The 21823-nt window shown below is 44.6% G+C and overlaps 1 protein-coding gene across 1 annotated transcript in view; it reads left to right on the top strand.

Moving 5' to 3' along the window:
* The window catches only part of LOC126272466 (sialin-like), a 220739-nt gene that overhangs the window by 78067 nt on the left and 120849 nt on the right, over window positions 1-21823 (top strand). The window contains exon 3 of the mRNA XM_049975344.1: window positions 2125-2358. Coding sequence (XP_049831301.1) covers window positions 2125-2358 — 234 coding nt within the window. The remainder of the gene's footprint in view (window positions 1-2124; window positions 2359-21823) is intronic.

Here is a 21823-nt window from a genome sequence, read left to right as displayed (position 1 = left end):
GGACGGACGTAGAATACGGACGTAGGCTTGGATCCGTCGTACCAGCATTGCTAAAAAATGAGTATTTTAATGGCTCATTGAAAGTGTTATGAAACGTTACTAGAAAAGTAACATTTATTCGCACGGTTATAAGTTCAACTCCTATCTGTTCATCATTTCACTCCCCGCCGAGATCCTACATCAAGAGGTTCTGTGCAGACAAGAATAATTAACGCCGTATCTGGAAGAGCGCTCCCGCATCGACATTGTCACATTCAAGGCCAAAAAAAATGCAATTAATGCGAAGGGAATGACACAGAGTTGATAGGCACCTATTGAACTTGCTTTACCTGTCCTAAAATATTCTGCTTCGTGTGTTTAAGAACTTGTGGACAGATCGACAATATCAGTGGTTACGGTGATTATTTGGTACCGCACACTACTGGAAGTAGCTATATATAAAGCAAATTACGTTTATTGAACTTGAGTGTAATGATATTCAAGGTCTGTTGATAGTGGTATCACCCAAGATGGTGCATAGATTGAGATATTACCTTCAAAATTTTTTCTACTATTCTTTTCAGTCGATTTTTCCATTATTCAAGCAGTTATTACTTTATTTCGATTTCCACATCCCTATTCAAGCAACAGGTTTAAAGTCGTCATGTATCTGTGCGAAAGAAAGCTGCTTCTATTATTACACTGTTTAGTCACATTAATGTTACCACCTGTCAAAAACCATCTTTCGCAGGACAGACCGCTGCGAGATTTGCAGGAAGAGAGTCAGTGAGATTCTGATAGGTACCACAAGAATGTGGAGTCATGTCGACTACAGAGCCGTGATCACCTGCAGTAAGCTTCTTGGTTGAGGTCCCGTGGCACGGACAGCCAGATCAAGGTGGTCCCATAGATTCTCGACTGGGTTTAAATCGGTAGAGTCTGGTGGCCAGAGGAGTACCATAAACTCATTGTGGTGTCCTTTGAACTACACTACTGGCCATTAAAATTGCTACACCACGAAGATGACGTGCTACAGACGCGAAATTTAACCGACAGGAAGAAGATGCTGTGATATGCAAATGATTAGCTTTCCAGAGCATTCACACAAGGTTGGCGCCGGTAGCGACACCTACAACGTGCTGACATGAGGAAAGTTTCCAACTGTTTACACATACACTAACAGCAGTTGACCGGCGTTGCCTGGTGAAACGTTGTTGTGATGCCTCGTGTAAGACAACAAGCATCTGGACGAACAGTTCGACGACGTTTGCAGAAGCATGGACTATCAGCTCGGAGGCCATGGCTGCGGTTACCCTTGACGCTGCATCACAGACAGCAGCGCCTGCGATGGTGTACCCGACGACGAACCTGGGTGCACGAATGGCACAACGTCATTTTTTCGGATGAATCCATGTTCTGTTTACAGCATCATGACGGTCGCATCCGTGTTTGGCGACATCGCGGTGAACGCACGTTGGAAGCGTGTATCCGTCATCGCCATACTGGCATATCACCCGGCGTGATGGTATGGGGTGCCATTGGTTATACGTCTCGGTCACCTCTTGTTCGCATTCAAGGCACTATGAAGAGTGCACGCTACATTTCAGACGTGTTACGACCCGTGGCTCTATCCTTCATTCGATGCCTGTGAAACCCTATATTTCAGCAGGATAACGCACGACCGCATGTTTCAGGTCCTCTACGGGCCTCTCTGGATACAGAAAATGTTCGACTGTTGCCCTGGCCAGCACATTCTCCAGATCTCACAGCAATTGAAAAGGTCTGGTCAACGGTGGGCGAGCAACTGTCTCGTCTGAATACGGCAGTCACTACTCTTGATAAGCTTTGGTTTCCTGTTGAAGCTGCATGGACAGCTGTACCTGTACACACCATCCAAGCTCCGTCTGACTCAATGCCGAGGGGTATCAAAGCCGTTATTACGGCCAGAGGTGGTTGTACTGGGAACTGATTTCTCAGAATCTATGCACCCAAATTGCGTGAAAATGTAATCACATGTCAGTTCTAGTACAATATATGTGTCCAATGAATATCCGTTTATCATGTGCATTTCTTCTTAGTGTAGCAGTGCAATATGATTGAGTGCATGCTGCGGCTGTTTCACAGTAGCGTGGTGTTTGCCGGCAGGAGAGCGAGTTCGACTGGGACACGGAGCTGCAGGGCCTGGTGCTGAGCTCCTTCTTCTACGGCTACATCTGCACGCAGCTGCTGGGCGGCTGGCTGGCGCTGCGCGTGGGCGGCGCCGTCCTCATGACGAGCGCCGTCGCCGTCAGCGCCCTGCTGGCGCTCGCCACGCCCCTCCTCGTGCGGAGCAGCGTCTACGCCTTCATCGCCATCCGGGTCATCCAAGGGCTCGTGCAGGTACTCGCCGCTCACCACCTGCCCGCTCCACTGACTCACCACCGTGTTCTGCTGTCGCGAGCTCGTCTCCTCAGTAACACCACTGCTGGTAGCAATAACACTGTATGCACCGTCAGCAACTTTTACAAGGACATTTTGCATGCTGTGGTACTATTCCTTAAGAACATACGGGCATTTACATACACGTCTATAATCTGAACAGGCCTCGGGAGGCCTAACGGTACTTACCGACCACCGTATCATCCTCAGACAACGGGCATCACTGGATGAAGATGCGTAGGGGTATGTGAGCACCACACCTCTTCCGTGGCCATAGCCAGTCTTCGCCACTGGTACATAATTACAAGTCTAGTTCGACAAAAATGGAACACATTGTCGGCCATGGCCTAATAATAGGAACCATTACTGCATTTTTCTGAAATAATTTAGGGAAACCACTGACGACCTAAATTACGATCGCCAGGTGGAAACTGGATCTTCCATCCTTCCAAGTACAAAGCCTGTCTGTTTAAAATGGTGCTACCACTTTAGGTTTATCCTAGTGTAAAAACATTGTTATGCAAATAAGTTATTTAATCCAGAATGAAATTTAATTCTGCAGCTGAGTATGAGCTCATATGAAAGTTCCTGGCAGACTAGAACCGTGTGCCGGACAGACTCAAACTTGAGACCTTTGCCTGTCTTAGGCAAGTGCTCTGCCAAATGACCTACCCAAGCACGACTCACGCCCCGTCCTCACAGCTTTACTTCTGCCAGTATCTCGCCTCCTACCTTCCAAACTTCACAGAAGCTCTTCTGCGAACCTTGCAGAACTGAAGCTGGGGGGATGGGTCGTCAGGTGTGCTTGGGTAGCTCCGCCAGTAGAGGACTTGCCCACAACAGGCAAAGGTACCGAGTTCGAGTGTCGGTTCGGCACACAGTTCTAATCTGAAAGGAAGTTTCAAGCTATTTAATAACGTAAAAAGCTAATGCTACACGTGAAGAAAACGATTCCTGCAGATTTACTATGACTGTGAATTTGTAATAAGAAAAATGTGTAAAGAGAAACTGCATGAAGTAAATTAAAACTGTATAAACCCCAAGAACCCTTTTTACTATCGGAAACTTCTAAAGCAAACCTCTATATGAGAAGTTTCCCAAAACTGTAAAAATTCTGATAATAATTTCCTTTCACAGAGGAAACCAGCAAAACACTTGAAAGCTAATTTGATAAATATAGACACAGTATACTGTACTCTTGCTTACCAGTAACAGTAAAACCCAGATAACCTTGCACCTAAATATGAATTAATGGAAATAAGACGTTAAGAGGCATGTGAACAAAGATTGCGCACTTTGACAGCTGTCAGATATAACCTTTCCTTTAATACGCTAACTTGAAACAATGGCAAATAAGCTGCTTCCTTATAATTGGTCGGTGTAAATAACTTCAATGGCGGCGCCTCAACTTACACGTCTGGCCACATTTCACAGTACAACACACAAATTCTCCTACCTAAACGAATGTATATGTACGAGAAAGCACACCCCTCCAAAAGACACACAGCGCATGCAAAGACTTTTTAACAGTCACTGAAGGTAAACAGTTTTTACAATACACTAATTATATTTAGGGAGAGAAACGTTAAGAGATAGTCTGTTACAAAGCACAAAGAAATTAAATTGGTTACGACTGTGAGTTTCTCGAAGAGAGAATTGGTTTCGAGTCTTATCTGTTCTGGGTCGGCGTGATGTGGCGACGGCGCTGGAAGCATTTGCAAGTTGCTGATTTGAATCCTATAAGTTCATCCAGTCGTATCCTTGGCATTAATTTATATCCTCTTTCCTTACATCCTCTTTCGGCTGGTGATAGTATTAAGTTGGGTAGCATCCATTTGTCGTAGGCCGGAGCAAAGTAACTGTTTATGCAGCACTGAAGGTCGTATTAGTTCAGCTGCAGCTTTCACACACGATAGTTTGGCACAGTCCATATACATCGTGTTTGAATTAACATTCCATTTCCTAAAATTTTCCAGTTGCGAAGTTAGACAGTCCATCTGCTCTTAATATTCATGATTCACGATACACCGTTCCCATGAAGACAGTCACTTACGCAGCAACACAGTTCACGGTTTCCACACTGGTGGCTAGTGTTTCAGCATATGCCATATTTCGTTGTCAAGAAAATGAGGAATATTCAAATCACAGTTTATGTAATGAAATCCGATTCTAAACTGACAATATTGTATGTTCACGAGTGCACTGCCACAAGCATCATTCTACAAAAACCAACAGCGTTCGCGTAACACGTCATCCGTTTACCCTGTCCATCATAACGTCAAATTTCAAACCGTGTCTGTCACACCAAAGTCAGGCGTTAAACGCGCACCATTACTACACACAATACTTGCTTCCGCACAGCCACGATCACGCACCATCCGCGATCGTCTCCACACACTGTTTGACCCGACAACTATCGATACCTCTCTCACTCAACAATTCTTACAACACTTCTGCCTATTGTATCCCATTTCAGACAGTACATTTCATAAAACTGTGTGAAACATCATCAGAAAAAATTCAAGTCTTTACATAAGGGACTCGTATAGAATACAGCAAAGTAAACATTGTGATACTTCATGTTCTACACTATATAGCGAAATGAAAATTATTCTACGTCATCAGAAATACATCTATGAAGTTCATGGTAGCAAAAAAGAGATTGTTGTTTAGGGGAAGAGACCAAACAGCAAGGTCATCGGTCTCATCAGATTAGGGAAGGACGGGGAAGAAAGTCGCCTGTGCCCTTTCAAAGGAGCCATCCCTGCATTTGCCTGGAGCGATTTAGGGAAATCACGGAAAATCTAAATCAGGATGGCCGGACGCGGGATTGAACCGTCGTCCTCCCGAATGCGAATCCACTGAAGGTAGTTACAGAAAGGAAAAAAAAAATATCACGTTATTAGTCATGGCATCACATACACTGTTCATTCAAATTGCAAAACCCAGCACTTGAAACTCAGTGCTGTAATTAATGCACAAAACGCTATGAAATATTATGTTCCCGGCAGTGAATCTTAGGGTGGGGACTTTGCATTTTATCAGCGGAAAGTAGTAATGTAATAATAAACACAAGATTTAAATAAACTCTGTAGTTTATTATAAGAAGAATTTGAATCATAAATCATCCAAAACAATCATGAAATTACTAAAGTTACACTCACAGAATTAACCTCAAGAATTACAAACCTGGTTGGTTGCCAAAGTTACTCAATGACATCGGAATTGCTTAATAATCTTGCATCTAACTTTGTGAAATTTATCTCTCCCTAACAGTATAACCCCCCCCCCCCCCCCCCCATGAACCATGGACCTTGCCGTTGGTGGGGAGGCTTCCGTGCCTCAGCGATACAGACGGCCGTACCGTGCAACCACAACGGAGGGGTATCTGTTGAGAGGCCTCTACGATTTTTACCCTCCACGCTGCCCTCCTCCAATGCTAAATTTGTGATCCCTTGATGCCTCAGAACATGTCCTACCAACCTATCCCTTCTTCTAGTCAAGTTGTGCCACAAACTGCTCTTTTCCCCAGTCCTATTCATTACTTCCTCATTAGTTATGCGATCTACCCATCTAATCTTCAGCATTCTTCTGTAGCACCACACTTCGAAAGCTTCTATTCTCTTCTTGTCCAAACTATTTATTGTCCATGTTTCACTTCTATTCAAGGCCACACTCCACACTAATACTTCCAGAAACGACTTACTGACACTTAAATCGATACTCTACGTTAACAAATTTCTATTCTTCAGAAACGCTTTCCTTGCCATTGCCAGTCTACAATTTATATCTTCTCTACTTCGACCATCATCAGTTATTTTGCTCCCCAAATAGCAAAACTCCTTCACTACTATAAGTGTCTCATTTCTTAATGTAATTCCCTCAGCATCACCCGATTTAATTCGACTACATTCCATTATCCTCGTTTTGCTTCTGTTGATGTTCATCTTATATCCTCCTTTCAAGAGACTATCCATTCCGTTCAGCTGCTGTTCCAGGTCCTTTGCTGTCTCTGACAGAATTACAATGTCATCGGCGAACCTCAAAGTTTTTATTTCTTCTCCATGGATTTTAAAACCTACTCAGAATTTTTCTTTTGTTTCCGTCCGTTACTGCTTGCTCAATATACATATTGAATAACATCGGGGACAGGCTACAACCCTGTCTAACTCCCTTCCCAAACACTGCTTCCCTTTCATGCCCGTCGACTCTTATAACTGTCATCTGGTTTCTGTAAAAATTGTAAATAGCCTTTCGCTCCCTGTATTTTACACCTGCCACCTTCAGAATTTGAAAGAGAGTATTCGAGTCAACATTGTCAAAAGCTTTCTCTGAGTATACAAGTGCTAGAAAATTAGGTTTGCCTTATTTAACCATACTGTAAAGCTGCATGCCCTCGGAAAAAAATATGCCTGTAGTTTCCCCTTGCTTTCAGCAGTTCGCAGTACCAGCACAGCAAGGCCGTTTTCATATTCCCCTCAGTACACGAATTGAACAGACGCCATACACATTGACTTGCTAATATATACTATCTGATTAAAAGTGTATGGATACCCATTAGTGGACATTAATATGAGGTGTGTCCAACCCTCGCCTTTATGACGGCTTGAACTCTGGTAAGGACACTTTTAACGATGTGTCTCAATATCTGTGTATGAATTTCAAGCAATTCTTTCTCAAGACCCGGAACCAAAGGAGGTACTGATGTTAGACGCTGGAGTCTGCAGAGAAGTCCATGTTCTAACTCAATTCAAAAGTTTCCAGAATGAGATTTTCGCTCTGCAGCGGAGTGTGCGCTGATACTTCCTGGCAGATTAAAACTGTGTGCCCGACCGAGACTCGAACTCGGGAGAGCTTCTGTAAAGTTTGGAAGGTAGGAGACGGATACTGTCAGAAGTAAAGCTGTGAGTACCGGGCGTGAGTCGTGCTTCTGTAGCTCAGTTGGTAGAGCACTTGCCCGCAAAAGGCAAAGGTCCCGAGGTCGAGCCTCGGTGGGGCACACAGGTTTAATCTGCCAGGAAGTTTCAATCCAAAGGCGTTCCATTCGGTTCAGTTCGGGGCTCTGGGCACGCCAATCAATTTCGAAAATGTTATTGTCCACAAACCATCGTCTCTCAGATACATTGTCGGAATGATAGAACCGTTCATAGCCTCCCAACCGTTCCTCCACTTCGCCGACCGTAGTGGCCGACCGGTTCTAGGCGCTACAGTCTGGAACCGAGCGACCGCTACGGTCGCAGGTTGGAGTCTTGCCTGGTACATGGATGTGTGTGATGTCCTTAGGTTATTTAGGTTTAATTAGATCTAAGTTCTAGGCTACTGATGACCTCAGAAGTTAAGTCGCATAGTGCTCAGAGCCATTTTTTGTTCCTCCACTGCACGCAGTACAGTTGCTGTAAAAAGCATCCATATCCCTCCACATTTAACGTTTTCTTAAAGATAAAATGAGGACCACACTGCAACCATGAAAAACACCGCCACACCATACCATCACCTCCTCCGTACTTTACTGTCGACACTACACACAATGACAGGCAACGTTCTCCAGGCATTCGCCAAATCCAAACCGTTCTATCGGATTTCCACAGGGTATAGCATGATCATCACTGCAAATTACTCGTTTCCAGCCATCCACCGTCCAGTGGTATCGCTCTTTATACCATTTCTTGCGTCGCTTAACAAAAAAATGGTTCAAATGGCTCTGAGCACTATGGGACTTAACATCTGTGGTCATCAGTCCCATAGAACTTAGAACTACTTAAACCTAAGTAACCTAAGGACAACACACAACACCCAGCCATCACGAGGCAGAGAAAATCCCTGACCCCGCCCTGAATCGAGCCCGGGAACCCGGGCACAGGAAGCGAGAACTCTACCGCACGACCACGAGGTGCGGGCTCGTCGCTTAACACTGGCTCCATAAAAGTGTGGCCTGTGAGGAACTTCTCAACCATTCTGCTCAATTCTTTTCAGCTCCTTACGCAAAGTCATTGCGTTAGTCGGACAGCTGGTAGCGCTTTGGAGTTCACAAGTATCTACTTCCGCGAATTTCGTGCGATTTTTTACAAGCACCCTCCGAAATCCTTGACAGTCCCTGTCGGTCAGTACACGTCTCCCTAGTCTTGGTTTAGCTTCTAACGCTTTCTTGGACGACAAGAGACAGTGCGGTGTTGGGTTGCACGGCTCGCACGTCTCTTCCAGTTGACTTACACATTGTGCGTGCAGCCGATCCTCTTCTTTGGGTTATCAGCTACGTTACTCTCACCGTTTAATTCATCTCCGAAGACCGTATCAGGTTAAAGGGCTCTACATTTTTGAAATAAATTATGCACTTGTAGGACCTTGTCAGTTGAACAACAATATATTTTCAACTCTCGTCCCAAAGTAACAATTATTCTGTACAAACTCCAGCAAGTCTACTGGTTCAAAGATAAATGTCAGAATCTACTAAACACCCATACAGTTACATATGTTCTGCCTCATGCAGAGACAAGACATAAAGTAAAGGTCTCTATATAAGACACGCTTCATCTGTCTCTGTAACAATCCTCATGACACCACAAACCACGTAACACTACCCAAACACTCTTTGACTTTTTGATATAACTTCCAAGGCGCTGCTGGTAACCACTTGTCGGGGCCGCTCGTCTGACACAGCTCCTGGCTCCTCGTGACAGCTGTCCTTCCTGCACACACAGACATGTGTGTTGTTGTTGTTGTTGTTGTTGTCTTCAGTCCAGAGACTGGTTTGATGCAGCTCTCCATGCTACTCTATCCTGTGCAAGCTTCTTCATCTCCCAGTACCTACTACAACCTACATCCTTCTGTATCTGTTTAGTGTATTCATCTCTTGGTCTCCCTCTACGACTTTTACTCTCCACGCTGCCCTCCAATGCTAAATTTGTGATCCCTTGATGCCTCAGAAAATGTCCTACCAACCGGTCCCTTCTTCTTGTCAAGTTGTGCCACAAACTCCTCTTCTCCCCAATTCTATTCAATACCTCGTCATGAGTTATGTGATCTATCCATCTGGCGCAGTAAAAAGGCTCTCTTACCCTCGTCATTAAGATATCGGGTGTTCGAAACAGTGGAAACCCAAGTGTTTCTAGAATTTATCCCGAAATTCTCGAAGCACTACAAGCTGTGATTGTTCCTTCATCATTCCACTTCACAGTCACATCACGAACCGTCGACGTGGAGAGCTTTAGAAAGATTGAAATGTCCCCAATGGATTTGTTACTCAGGTAACACCTAATGACTAGTTCTCGCTCGAAGTCACTGAGCTCTCCTGACGACCCATTCTGCTGTTACAGCCGGCCGGAGTGGCCGTGCGGTTCTTGGCACTACAGTCTGGAGCCGAGCGACCGCTACGGTACCAGGTTCGAATCCTGCCTCGGGCACGGATGTGTTTGATGTCCTTAGGTTAGTTACGTTTAAGTAGATCTAAGTTCTAGGAGACTGATGACCTCAGAAGTTAAGTCCCATAGTGCTGAGGGCTGTTACTGCTCCAGTTCTGACAACACAATACTTCTCGCCTCCTTTTATATATATGCGTGTCCGCCTCTTGCGACATCTGTCACTCAGTTCTGCATTACATAGTAGTGTCCGGATACTTGTGATCAGATAGTGTAGATCTAAACTGTCCAAAATGTTCTCCTCAAAGGCAACAGTGTGATGTGTGGTTGGATGGCAGGTATTCATTTTTGACACCTAAAACCAAAGAAAACATTTGTTGCAGTATGTATTCCGAAGGGCTACGACACGTAGAGTAAATTTTTCAAGGGCACACAGAACTACTCTACAAGCTCTAAATTCTGACAAGCACAAAAAACACGCACTTTTCAGTATGCTTAGCCCACACTGACGTAAAAAGTGCTGGCGAAACACCTGTACCTAACACGCAGTTTTTAAACTCTGTCTTAGTCTTCTCTCAGTCGCTCCAAGCGTGGGATGATGCGCCACATCTGCTGCTGCCTTAAACTTTGCCGGATGCAAGCAGCACGTCATTCATTTCGATGTTTGTGTTCTGATGCATGCCATAAGACTGTTAACGTCATTGCTGAGGCACACAACAAAACTGCACATTTCGAAAACGATAAAAAGCTCGTAAATGGTGCAAGAGAAGTGACTGTTCGTGGAAACGTGTTCAACATACACTTTAGAAGTCGACAGAAACAATAGCAGTTATTGGAGAAACACAGTGGTGGTGGTACTACTGTTTGGGGGATTTTTTTCTGATAATGACTCAAAGCATACTGCTGAGGTAACAAAGAAATTAACCGAGTAGGAAAAAAATCAAATCGATTTTGGAAACAGATACCACGAAGTCTTCATCTAAGTTCCATAAAAAACCGCCGAAAGAGTGTGGACAAAGGAAGTAATCGATCAAAATAAAAAGTAAGGTAGGTGCTAATATGTGGAATACTACCCCAAGATGTTGTGGAAGCTGACATTGTCGAAGATCAGTTTCAGTCCCGGAGAAAATGCAGGCCCACTCGATGATGTAAGGACCCTACAACTTATCCTATAAAATAGGCTGAAGAAAGGGAAATCGATGTTAACAGTATTTGCAGATACAGAGAAAACATCTGATAATGTTGACTGGACAACCTCTCTGAAATTTTGAAGATAGCAAGAATAAAATGCAGAGAGCAGAAGGTTATTTACAACTTTTACAGAAAACAGACCGCAATTATAAGAGTCAACGACTTGAAAGAGAAACGGTAGATGAGAAGTTAGTATGTCAGTATGTTACTCAGTCTGTACATTGACAAGTTGACGCCACGCAGGGAGGGAGATGTACGAGAACAGTCCATGAAGCTACAGTGGCTGCAGTGTCAGTGTGGCGTAACAGCTAGTGTATCTGCCTAATTAACAGGAGACGTTGGTTTGAATCCTGTTGCTGGTATAGATTTTAATTCATTGCTTCAGCCTACATCATTATAAAACAGTTTTACTTTGTAGTCGGAACTGTCCGTTACGTTCCACCAGAACCAACATTTACTCCACTAACTTTAGGTATGATAAACAAAGAACACGCTATCTGAAGCAATTGGCCACATATGGATCGGGTGTTTGCAAACGACCTTTGATTTACATAAAAACGGAGAACTCAATAGAATTATATCACACATTGGCAAAAGCAGTTGCTCTGAAACAAAATAAACCGTTTCTCCTAGATATTTACAACAGTATTTTAGATATTCCATTGTCATTATTTTAAGCTTTTGAGATTCTTATTGATGCTTATCATGAACTATCTTTTCTCAAATGATATTTGTAATCCTACTTTTGCTAGTTGACGTTGCAGTTCTGTAGTTTGTTCCTGTGCACGTTCAAGTGGGTATGTAAAGGGTCATGTTATCTGCAAATGCCAGACAATCGACAGTAATTTCGTTTGGCTTTCTTCTTAGCTCTACGCGATTAGTATTTGTGGCTTTCCCCCGTTCTCTAACCACTTTATCCAACACACGGTTAGAAAATAGGGCGGGACAGTCCATCTCTTTCTCTTATTCCTAATTTCTTTTTTTAATTTTCTGACAGTTCTCCCATAAATTGATTGATGTTGTGTTGGTTAAAGTTGCTGTAATTATTGCTGTTGATTTGCATTCCAGTCCAAATTCTGTTAAAATGCTGAGTAATCTATTTCTATCAACAGAATCAACAGAAATTTACAAATGTTACCACATATTTCAGGCTTCTGATTTACCGAATTTCTAAGGTGTGCTTTCAGTTTATGGCTTGTTTTACGCATGATCTGCTCTCCTGAAGCCTCCTTGATATCCCCCTAACTGTGGATCAAGTATTCTTTCAGCTTTGCGTAAAAATGCCGTCGGGCCTATGTCACTGACAAGAGGGAGATTTCTCTATAATTTATATGATCCGTTATATCTCCCTTTTCATGTAGGGACTGTATTGATGCAGATGACCATCTAGCCGGTGGCGTGTTTATTTCCCAGATTTCTTGAATTATTTTTGTTAAGCAAGCTATCGTATTATCACTAGTCTTTCCATAATTCTGTAGTTATATTTTCTTCCCCATATGCTTTGCTTTTTTAAGTTTCTTTTCTTTAATTTTTTTGAATGTTGAAGACTTTGTGTCTTGTTCTCTTGGTGCTGCATTGTCAAAATTGAAAATTTCCTGTCGTGGTTAGCAGTTGTGCAACTGTTGCAAATATTCTGCAAATATTTTACTCTTTTCCGTGTTGTTGTACGCAAGTTTGAGCATTTTTAGATCTTTAAACTGTAAGCTTCACAATGGATGTTTACTTAACCTGGTTCTGAACGCTCAGTAGAAGTTCCTTACGTTGTTTTGTGTATGCTCCGATTCTACTTCTGTCAACTGAACTTTTAGATCTTCTAGTCTGACCCTCTTAACACTATTTGATCACGCTTTCCTGGCTTCTATACAGTATTTTCGCTTCTTATCATTTTATATGAATTGATGGTGTTACTGGTTCTCTGTCTTTTGACGATTAGTTCACCACATTTTTCATTTCGCTAGTTGAGGAGGATGGACCTTTTAATGTTTCTATTACGTCTTTTGGGAAATGGAATTCTTACATTCTTCCTGGAGAGTGAAGGTATTTCGCTTGTGTCATGTATTTTACGCACCAGGTGGAGTAGTTCTGTCATGGCTGTGTCTTCCAAGGATCTCAATAATTCTGAAGGAATGGTGTCTGCTCCAGGGACCTTGTTTCCACTTAGGGTTTCAGTGCTCTGTAAAACTCTTCTCACGGTATCATCCCCCTCCCCCCATCTCATGTTTACCTGCTTCCTCTTCTCTTTCGACAATACTGTTCTCAATTTGGTTTCCCTTACATAAGACCCAGTATATTTCACTTTTCAGTTTCCACTTCTTTTCTTACTATGTGTTTGTTATCTGAAGTGTTGATATTCATTCAGTTGTTTCCCTTCTCTTGAAAGGTCTCTTTAATTTTCCTGTAAAGTTGGCACATATCTTTCGCCCAGTTATGCACGAAGATTACGTTATTACGTTACACAACGTACGTTTATGCTGCAGCTTTGGAGCTCGCACGGCGCCATTTCGTCTGATGCATTGAAGGGCCGTTTCTCGTCAGTCAGCCTACTAAACAAGGGACTTTTACAATTGTTTTTGGAAAAAGCAATGAAGCAATCAACGAAAATATCTTTGCACATTATTTGTTGATTCTTGGACCACATTTTCTGGTCTTCTTCAGAAATTCAGTTATCACTAAGTCTCGCATCCGAGGAGTAAAGTTGCTCTGTCCCAATATGGGGTGTGTAGATGACGGAAGTCCTGCCGTCTGCAAATTTTATCTGAAATCAAATAACAAACAATTATATTAATCTAAAGGATTTTCTGGCAAAACTATCATTTTTACTTAGCCTATAATCGTATTTATTCTTATAAAAACTTATTATTTCTTATAACATGTGCATGGAAAACGTGTGTATCAAGACACCACGGTGACACACTCGGTTTGTAGGGTAATGTCTATGCGACCGAATACAGAGATCACTTAGCACGGAAACTTCCTAGGAGAATGAAAAATCTGTAGTATTCCGATTTTCCTGCGGTTGTAAGATTTATAAAACTCATGCTCATCCCCGAACAACCTTGATAAGCAACCAGCATAGTTGGTTTCCAGAATCATATTACTTTGAATATAACTGCTGTGTCCAAGATGTCCATATTCATAAAATACAAATGTCTCCGCAGAAATGTGCAATCGATTCGACACAAGTGTTTTGGATGCCACGGATTAGCGCAAATCTGATGTTTGTTGATGGCTTACCGTCTGACTGCTGTCGTTGCTCCGTGTCCTTTCTACATTTAACGATTTTCTTAAGGTGTTGCTCACTGGAGGCTGATAAATTCATGTTGCTCGCCAGTCGCCCGTCTCAGACTCATGCTAAACAACAGCCTGGACCGTTTAAGAGACCTCTGTATTGTTGAGAACTGCGTCACGTCACGATGTGCTATTTACTATAAGAGGGCACGTGGAAAATAAACACCGCACAATAAAGGAAATTATCCAGCGATAATAACAGAGGCGTAACTAAGCTTGGACGACTTGGGCAATGGCCTCAAATGTAAGGTGCAGCTGGAAACCACAAAAAAGGAAGAACTGAATAAAAATTAAAATGGGAGGGAAAAGTGGAAAATTTACTAAAATGGAATAAACAAGAGAAGTTTTTTGCTCCTTTAAATTAATGAAAGATAATATTGAAACTCATTATGTCATAAAGATATACGAATCATTTACCACCTTTACTCAGATCAAAGATCAGTGTACATTAGGATACTAACAGCGACTCCATGTAAGAATCTCCGTAGCTTGGGGGTCGGAAAGGCAAAAACGGAAACTGCTTTTCATGTCTCAGCTAACGAATTAAATTAATTCTTCTCTGCACCTCTGAATACCCACACGGCTGATAATCACCGTCCACAAGAATCCTCTAACTGGGTAACTGACAACGATACCTTCCATCTAAAACACGTAACAATAAGTACGGCAAGAAAAGCAATAATAAGAATCTCTTCTGGTGCGATAGGCAATGACAGTATCAGTATAACCACGATTAACAATGTTGCCGATATCTTAGTACCTGTCTTAACTGACATATTTAATTTTTCCCTCGTGAACGGAATATAGCCCACTGCATGGAAAAGAAGCATAATTCGACCCATCCCTAAGGTCGAAAACCCGCAACTGCCTAGTAATTACCGACCAATTAGCATACTTCCTGCTGTTTCCAAAGCACTTGAATATATTGTTCATGATCAAATCACTGAACACCTGCATGAATTCAGCCTGTATGACAGATTTCAATCCGGTTTCGTAAACATCACAGCACAAACACTGTTCTAATGAAAGTAACTGATGACCTGAAATATGCCATCGACAGCCAAAAGGCAACAATATTGACGCTACTAGATTTCAGCAAAGCTTTTGACACTGTTAACTTTGGCATATTGCTCAGAAAAATGCAACAGCTTAATTTCTCAGATACCTCTATTAGCCACACAATCTTCTTTTCCTTTATATTTCCTTAATTATGTTTCATCATGTCTCTATTCTTCTCCTCCCTTCACCATCAGTTTCCCTCATACTCCCTGCTGCTAGCACTCCTATCTAAAATCTGTCTCTTCAGTAATGTCTAATTATAACCGTACTTATCATCCACGAATATAAATTCTATATGTATGTATTTTTCCAAGCCTGCCTTTGTAATTGTTTATTTCACTTTTTGTACTAGATGTAGTTTAACATGCTTACTATAACATATGAATGTAAAATAAGTAGAATGCCTGGTTAGATGTAAGAGAGGGCCTGATGGCCCTAATCTTGCCAGGTTAAATAAATCAATAAATAAAAAAAATAACAGCAGTGAACTTAATAAATGGAAGGAAAGGGACTAAATGTGAGAAAGTCTTTCGACTAAAGCTATGACGGAGCATCCATGATGAGCGTCGTAGACAATGGTGTGCAATTAGGATCAACTCACAATATACACAAGAATTTGTAAGGTCATTTCGTGCTTTCTCGGAGAGCTGATTTTGCAAGACTCTTTTCCTAAAAGTACTTAACGATAGATTTTCATTAATGGCTTCAGTAACCCTTCTTTTAAATTTTCCTACAGCACGGGGAAACATCATCTGAACTCCTACTGTGTCAGGCGCTTGCAGTGCTTCACTCAAATTTTGTAAACGCCTTTGAACCATAGGAATCCACAATTTGTCCATTAGTATCTATTGCAAAATCTGATGTACTTGCAAACATATCAAAAAAGCGTTGGGTGGTTTGCTGTACATTCCCAACCTTCTGTACCATTGCCCACTTTACTACAAACACTGACCATTTCACCCGCCTGACCAGAAACATGCCTGCCTAGCCTCACTTCATTACGTTGCCAGGTTACCAAACTACTTTGCAACTGTAGTTTTATTATTTTATTACGTAATTCTTGAATAACTGCTTCCTGTTTAGAGTCAGCAATTCAGTTTTCAAGATCTTGAATGCGTTTGAGCTACTGATGCTTTTGCGCTTGTATTCGGAACACTTGCGCGCGGCTAGGAACACTGCCCTACAATAACTCTTTACTGGCTTGCACACTTTCCAGGAGGCTATTACAACAGCTATAGGTCACTCACCTGCCCCACTGTTTCCATGTTGACAAGGCAGCGTCCCAGCATTCCGCTCAGCCGCTTCGCTAATTCCGCCACGCTATCACCAACTTTTTCTTGGCATATAGCCAGCTGATATTCCAACTGACGGAGCCAATCAGATATACAGGCCCTGCAACGAACTTGTGACGTCACACTAGTCGGCTTGTCCGTCACACTTCGCGAACGCTCCACTCCGTGCAGGACCCACAGGAAATCACCATGTAACTGAAAAAGTGTTCAGTAAAAGTGTTAAATTTCTCGTGTGCTGCCGAGAGCTTACGCGCATCTAAACAAACAGTAAAAATGTAAATGTCGTGTGACAAGGGCCTCCCGTCGGGTAGACCTTTCGTCGGGTGCTAGTCTTTCGATTTGACGCCACTTCGGCGACTTGCGCGTCGATGAGAATGAAATGATGGTGATTAGGACAACACAACACCCAGTCCCTGAGCGGAGAAAATCTCCGACCCAGCCGGGAATCGAACCCGGGCCCTTAGAATTGACATCTGTCGCGCTGACCACGCAGCTACCTTTTTTTTTATCGTTGTGTTTAGTCGTTGCGGACGTCACATGACATCCGTTCAAGTTCGTTGTTGATCCCTTCACTCAGTTTTTTATTACAGAGGCCAACCAGCTCTCTGACCAAACACGCTGAGCTACCGTGCCGGCTAGATGAAATGATGATGGTTAGGAGCTACCAGGGGCGGACTAAACTAACAGTCAAGAAATATTAAACTCGTCTGAAATTGTTACTCGCTTCCCTTCGGAGGTGGCTGCTGGTCACATGAACCCCGTAGTATCACGTGCTGTGACGTAAGCGCCACGACCTGTCTTAATCGTGGGCTCACCAACAGAGGTTTTGTTAGGTATCTCTAGCATATTCCTGGCTTCCATAGTACGTCCAGATTAACCTGAAACATAAGAATGAATATATTATTGGCGTTCTCAAACAGGTCACAACCACTTAAGTGGGAAGCAAAGTCCTATCACACTGCAGGCTCGGAACTCCCATCATCTTGTCTATGCTTTCTGCTACCACTGGTATGGTAGGAGCTGTAGGTGGTGGTAATTGATTCAGACATGTTTTTAAAACAAACTTATTAAAAAGAAATTCTTACTCAACCTTTACAAAAAACACATGTTGCCCAACTTTTTTTAAAAGTTAAGTGTTACAATACCCTTGATTAAATATTAAGCCTGATCCAATACTAATAGCAAATAGCAGTGATACGATCCCTCAAGGCAATTACAACGACATCAATTAAAAGTTTCAGCTGAAACTAAGTAACAACTTGACATTAAAATTTAAATCCCCAAACCTATCATAAAAATGCATATAGTAAACCAATAAGCAAAAATTATAATGATAAATTAACATAAATACAAATTTCAAAACAATCTTCAAACAAATAATTTAGCAACAGAGCTTGAAATACAAAATAACAGTTACAGTAGGACCCTACTCAGAAGTTCTGCACAGATCAGTTTCACTCGCGGTAGAATTTAAGATGTACTCAATTACTGTATAGGTGTACTAGACTATTTCAAAACAAGCTTAGGCACAGAGCGCTTTCAGATGAACGCCAAATAAGGTGACGCGATTGTTCAATTACCAAATGTGATTGCTTAACTCAAAGATTGATCTGCAATAATAGAATTCGTCCACGGCTACCTCAGTGGGCTTACAGTGCCGTAAGCTTGGAGTCATATTATATTTCACAGTTCAGTCCTGTGTACATTTCCTAGCGATATATTATACATATCATTAAATTGGACTGATAATACACGTAACATAAATCTGTTCCGACCGCTCCCAAACATATACACAGCACAAATGGCGCCCACAAGGACAGACTTGATGACAACCATTACCACATGAACAGACAAAACAAACCGATCACGAGCTACTGCATAGGAGAACTACGCAGCTTCGAATAGAGTGAGCCAAGGATTCGTCCATAAATGCAACCAAGGTGGTTGGTTGGGTGTGGGATTGAAGGGACCAGACTGCTAAGGTCATCGGTCCCTTGTTCCACGATAAAATCACACGAAATAAAAACTGTCAGTCGTTAAAAACGGAGAACTGAGAGAAGGGACGACACAGTACAAGAAAGGCAGACAAAGACCAGACAAACGGAACTAAAATCGCACCGAGTGTGAAGGTGGTTGGCCGACCATGAAAATAAGGAAAAGCCAACCACCAAATGACATTAAAACCCACAGTTTAAAACCACAGGCCAAAGGCCCAAGTCAATACAGGAAATAAAAGAACAAACACTCAAATCATACGATAAAAACCCCCTGCCCGAATAAAACTCAACACGAGGTCCGCCATAGCATCGTCATCACATAAAAGGGCAGGGAGGGTATCAGGCAGCGCAAACGTCTGCCTGAGTCCTGTTAAAAGCGGGCAGTCCACCAAAATGTGGACCACCGTCAGAGCTGCCCCGCAGCGACATAGCGGTGGGTCCTCCCGGCGCAACAAATGGCCGTGCGTCAGCCACTTGTGGCCAACGCGCAGCCGGCAGAGGACGACAGAGTCCTTCCGAGAGGCCCGCATGGAGGAGCGCCACACACGGGTCGTCTCCTTCACCGCCCGAAGTTTGTTGGGCGTGGGCAGGGTGCGCCACTCGTCACCCCAGGCACCAAGCACTTTCTGGCGCAAAAGCGACAGGAGATCACACTCCATAAGGCCGAGTTCCAGAGCCGGTGAACTCACTGCCTGTTTAGCCAGCGTGTCAACCCGCTCATTGCCCGGGATGCCGACATGACCTGGGGTCCAAACAAAGATCACGGAGCGGCCGCAACGGGCAAGAGCATGGAGCGACTCGTGGATGGCCATCACCAGACGGGAACGAGGAAAGCACTGGTCAAGAGCTCGTAAACCACTCAGGGAGTCACTACAGATGACAAAGGACTCACCTGAGCGGGAGAGGATATACTCTAGGGCGCGATAGATGGCAACCAACTCGGCAGTGTATACACTGTTCCCGGGTGCCAGCGACCGTTGCTCACAATGATCCTCTAGAGTAAGAGCGTAACCAGTGCGACCAGAGACCATCGAACCGTCGGTATAGGTCACGGCAGATCCGGGAAACTCGGCAAGGAGAGCAACAAAGCGGCGGCGGAGGGCCGGAGGAGGGACCGAGTCTTTCGGACCCTGTGCCAAATCCAGCCGAATGCATGGTCGGCGCACACACCAAGGGGGCAGACGGAGATTGGCCCGGAAAACAGGCGGGAGAGGAAAAAACTCAATCCCACACAGTAGAGCTCGGATGCGAACCGCGATCGTACACCCTGACCGGGGCCGCCTGTCTGGAAGATGGACGATCGAGTGCGGGAACAGGAGACGGTAGTTGGGATGCCCTGGCAAGCTACAAACGTGGGCAGCATAAGCGGCCAGAAGTCGGTCGCGCCGGATCCGCAATGGAGGAACACCAGCCTCCACAAGTAAGCTGTCAACAGGGCTTGTCCGAAATGCTCCTGTGGCGAGTCGGATCCCGCAGTGATGGATGGGATCCAGCAATTGCAACGCTGATGGCGACGCCGAACCATAAGCCACACACCCATAATCAAGGCGGGACTGGATCAGCGCTTGATACAGCCGGAGAAGGGTGGACCGATCGGCACCCCATCCGGTGTGGCTAAGGCAACGGAGAGCGTTTAAATGCCGCCAGCATGTTTGTTTAAGCTGCCTAATATGAGGCAGCCAAGACAGCCGGGCATCAAATACCAGTCCCAAGAACCGATGCGTCTCCACCACAGCAAGAGGTTCACCGTCAAGGTAAAGGCGTGGCTCAGGGTGAACCGTGCGACGCCGGCAGAAATGCACAACGCAGGTCTTAGCGGCCGAAAACTGGAAGCCGTGCGCTACAGCCCACGACTGCGCCTTGCGGATAGCGCCCTGCAGCTGGCGCTCAGCAACTGCAATGCCAGCGGAGCTGTAGTAGAGGCAGAAATCGTCTGCATACAACGAAGCTGCGACGGACGATCCCACCGCCTCAGCGAGCCCATTGATCGCAATTAAAAACAGGGAGACACTGAGGACAGACCCCTGTGGGACCCCGTTCTCCTGGACCCGGGAGGAACTATGGGACGCAGCAACTTGCACGCGGAAGGAACGAGACGACAGAAAATTCTGAATAAAAATCGGGAGCGGGCCCCTAAGACCCCACCCATGAAGTGTGGCCAGGATGTGATATCGCCAAGTCGTATCGTACGCCTTCCGCATGTCGAAGAAGACGGCAACCAGATGTTGGCGGCGTGCAAAGGCTGTACGGACGGCAGACTCTAGGGAGACCAGATTATCGACGGCAGAGCGGCCTTTGCGGAACCCACCCTGAGACGGAGACAGAAGGCCTCGAGACTCGAGGAGCCAACTCAACCTCCGGCTCACCATACGTTCTAGCAACTTGCAAAGAACGTTGGTGAGGCTTATGGGGCGGTAGCTGTCCACCTCCAGCGGGTTCTTGCCAGGTTTCAACACGGGGAGGACGATGCTTTCTCGCCATTGAGACGGGAACACACCCTCAACCCAGATGCGGTTGAAAACATCTAGGAGGCGTCGCTTGCAATTCACAGAGAGGTGTTTCAGCATCTGGCTGTGGATGCGGTCTGGCCCAGGAGCCGTATCAGGGCAAGCAGATAGGGCACTCTGGAATTCCCAGTCGCTGAAAGGAGCATTGTACGACTCCGCGTGGCGCGTGTGAAAGGAAAGCCTCCAACTTTCCAACCGCTCTTTCCGGGAGCGGAAGGCCAGTGGGTAATTCGTAGATGCGGAACACTGAGCAAAATGCGCTGCTAACCGGTCCGCAATCGTGTCGGAGTCAGTACACACCACTCCATTCAGCGAAAGCCCAGGGACAGAGACAGGCGGCCGATAGCCATGGAGTCGCCTAATCTTAGCCCAAACCTGCGATGCAGAGGTACGGACGCCAATGGTGGAAACATACCGTTCCCAGCACTCCTGCTTCCGTTGGCGAATAAGGCGTCGGGCACGGGCACGGAGCTGTTTAAAAACGATGAGGTTCTCCAAGGACGGGTGCCGCTTATGGCGTTGAAGAGCCCGCCGGCGATCTCTAATCGCCTCTGCGATCTCGGGCGCCCACCAAGGCACAGTCCTCCTCCGAGGGGACCCGGATGAACAGGGAATCGCAGATGCCGCCGCAGAAACGATGCCGGTGGTGACCGACTGAACCACCGCATCAATGGTGTCAGGGGAAGGAGGTGCGATAGTGGCGAGAGAGGAGAACAAGCCCCAATCAGCCTTATTCA

This window comes from Schistocerca gregaria, chromosome 5 (assembly GCF_023897955.1).
Source record: "Schistocerca gregaria isolate iqSchGreg1 chromosome 5, iqSchGreg1.2, whole genome shotgun sequence".
Lineage (NCBI taxonomy): Eukaryota > Metazoa > Arthropoda > Insecta > Orthoptera > Acrididae > Schistocerca > Schistocerca gregaria.
This window is presented reverse-complemented; position numbering and strand designations above follow the sequence as displayed.